Raw genomic sequence first — 2,500 nt, forward strand, 5'->3', positions numbered from 1 at the left:
TAGACTGGATACCTGGAACATCATAATACTGTCTGATAGACTGGATACCTGGAACATCATAATACTGTCTGATAGACTGGATACCTGGAACATTATAATACTGTCTGATAGACTGGATACCTGGAACATTATAATACTGGAACCTGGAACATTATAATATAATACTGTCTGATAGACTGGATACCTGGAACATCATAATACTGTCTGATAGACTGGATACCTGGAACATTATAATACTGTCTGATAGACTGGATACCTGGAACATTATAATATAATACTGCCTGATAGACTGGATACCTGGAACATTATAAAATAATACTGACTGATAGACTGGATACCTGGAACATCATAATACTGTCTGATAGACTGGATACCTGGAACATCATAATACTGTCTGATAGACTGGATACCTGGAACATTATAATATAATACTGCCTGATAGACTGGATACCTGGAACATTATAAAATAATACTGACTGATAGACTGGATACCTGGAACATTATAATACTGTCTGATAGACTGGATACCTGGAACATTATAATATAATACTGCCTGATAGACTGGATACCTGGAACATTATAAAATAATACTGACTGATAGACTGGATACCTGGAACATCATAATACTGTCTGATAGACTGGATAGACTGGAACATTATAATATAATACTGTCTGATAGACTGGATACCTGGAACATCATAATACTGTCTGATAGACTGGATACCTGGAACATTATAATATAATACTGACTGATAGACTGGATACATGGAATATTATAATATAATACTGTCTGATAGACTGGATACATGGAACATTATAATATAATACTGTCTGATAGACTGGATACCCAGAACATCATAATACTGTCTGATAGACTGGATACCTGGAACATTATAAAATAATACTGTCTGATAGACTGGATACCTGGAACATTATAATATAATACTGTCTGATAGACTGGATACCTGGAACATTATAATATAATACTGTCTGATAGACTGGATACCCAGAACATCATAATACTGTCTGATAGACTGGATACCTGGAACATTATAAAATAATACTGTCTGATAGACTGGATACCTGGAACATTATAATATAATACTGTCTGATAGACTGGATACCTGGAACATTATAATACTGTCTGATAGACTGGATACCTGGAACATTATAATATAATACTGTCTGATAGACTGGATACCTGGAACATTATAATACTGTCTGATAGACTGGATACCTGGAACATTATAATACTGTCTGATAGACTGGATACCTGGAACATTATAATACTGTCTGATAGACTGGATACCTGGAACATTATAATACTGTCTGATAGGTCAGTAGGTAGTATCCAGTCTTTTGGTGTGTGTGTGTGTGTACCACCTACCCCATGTGTGTGTTGAGCAGACAGCAGTTCAGTAATGCTGCAGTCCCCAGCCCGGCCAGGAGGAGGTGCTGCTCTGCTGTTGGGAGCCCCGTCTCTCCTTCCCCAGCGGCTCACACTCATACCGCTCACACACACCTTCCTACTGGTGGCGGGCCCCTGCCGAGACACGCTCCTCCCCTCTTTAGGAGCTCCTCCCACCTTCCTACTGGTGGCGGGCCCCTGCCGAGACACGCTCCTCCCCTCTTTAGGAGCTCCTCCCACCTTCCTTCTGTGGTGGTCCCTGGGAACTTGCTCGTGGTCTATAGGGACGAGACTGTCCTTGGGAACGTGCTCTATAGGGACGAGACTGTCCTTGGGAACGTGCTCTATAGGGACGAGACTGTCCCTGGGAACGTGGTCTTTAGGGACGAGACTGTCCCTGGGAACTTGCTCTTTAGGAACGAGACTGTCTTTGTCCTTGGGAACGTGGTCTTTAGGGACGAGACTGTCCCTGGGAACTTGCTCTTTAGGAACGAGACTGTCTTTGTCCTTGGGAACGTGCTCTATAGGGACGAGACTGTCCCTGGGAACGTGGTCTTTAGGGACGAGACTGTCCTTGGGAACGTGGTCTTTAGGGACGAGACTGTCCTTGGGAACGTGGTCTTTAGGGACGAGACTGTCCCTGGGAACTTGCTCTTTAGGAACGAGACTGTCTTTGTCCTTGGGAACGTGCTCTATAGGGACGAGACTGTCCCTGGGAACGTGGTCTTTAGGGACGAGACTGTCCTTGGGAACGTGGTCTTTAGGGACGAGACTGTCCTTGGGAACGTGGTCTTTAGGGACGAGACTGTCCTTGGGAACGTGGTCTTTAGGGACGAGACTGTCCTTGGGAACGTGGTCTTTAGGGACGAGACTGTCCTTGGGAACGTGGTCTTTAGGGACGAGACTGTCCTTGGGAACGTGGTCTTTAGGGACGAGACTGTCCCTGGGAACGTGGTCTTTAGGGACGAGACTGTGTGGTTGAGTTACGGTCAGGCTGGTCTCTCTGTGTGGTCGAGTTACGGTCAGGCTGGTCTCTCTGTGTGGTCGAGTTACGGTCAGGCTGGTCTCTCTGTGGGGTCGAGTTACGGTCAG

General features: G+C 44.7%; 1 protein-coding gene and 1 long non-coding RNA gene across 2 annotated transcripts in view; both read right to left on the reverse strand.

The window, feature by feature from the left end:
* The window catches only part of LOC127925285 (uncharacterized), a 1,452-nt gene extending 828 nt beyond the window's left edge, over positions 1 to 624 (reverse strand). The window contains exons 1-2 of the long non-coding RNA XR_008120344.1: positions 257 to 624; positions 1 to 48 (exon numbers count right to left, since the gene is read on the reverse strand). The exon at positions 1 to 48 is cut by the window's left edge and continues 178 nt beyond it. This is a non-coding gene — a long non-coding RNA (uncharacterized LOC127925285). The remainder of the gene's footprint in view (positions 49 to 256) is intronic.
* The window catches only part of LOC127925290 (proteoglycan 4-like), a 6,919-nt gene that overhangs the window by 3,503 nt on the left and 916 nt on the right, over positions 1 to 2,500 (reverse strand). Inside the window, exon 3 of the mRNA XM_052510154.1 lies at positions 1,388 to 2,500. This exon is cut by the window's right edge and continues 536 nt beyond it. Within this exon, the coding sequence (XP_052366114.1) occupies positions 1,388 to 2,500 (1,113 nt within the window). The remainder of the gene's footprint in view (positions 1 to 1,387) is intronic.

The sequence above is a fragment of the Oncorhynchus keta genome, unplaced genomic scaffold, assembly GCF_023373465.1.
Source record: "Oncorhynchus keta strain PuntledgeMale-10-30-2019 unplaced genomic scaffold, Oket_V2 Un_contig_5411_pilon_pilon, whole genome shotgun sequence".
NCBI classification, from domain to species: Eukaryota; Metazoa; Chordata; class Actinopteri; order Salmoniformes; family Salmonidae; genus Oncorhynchus; species Oncorhynchus keta.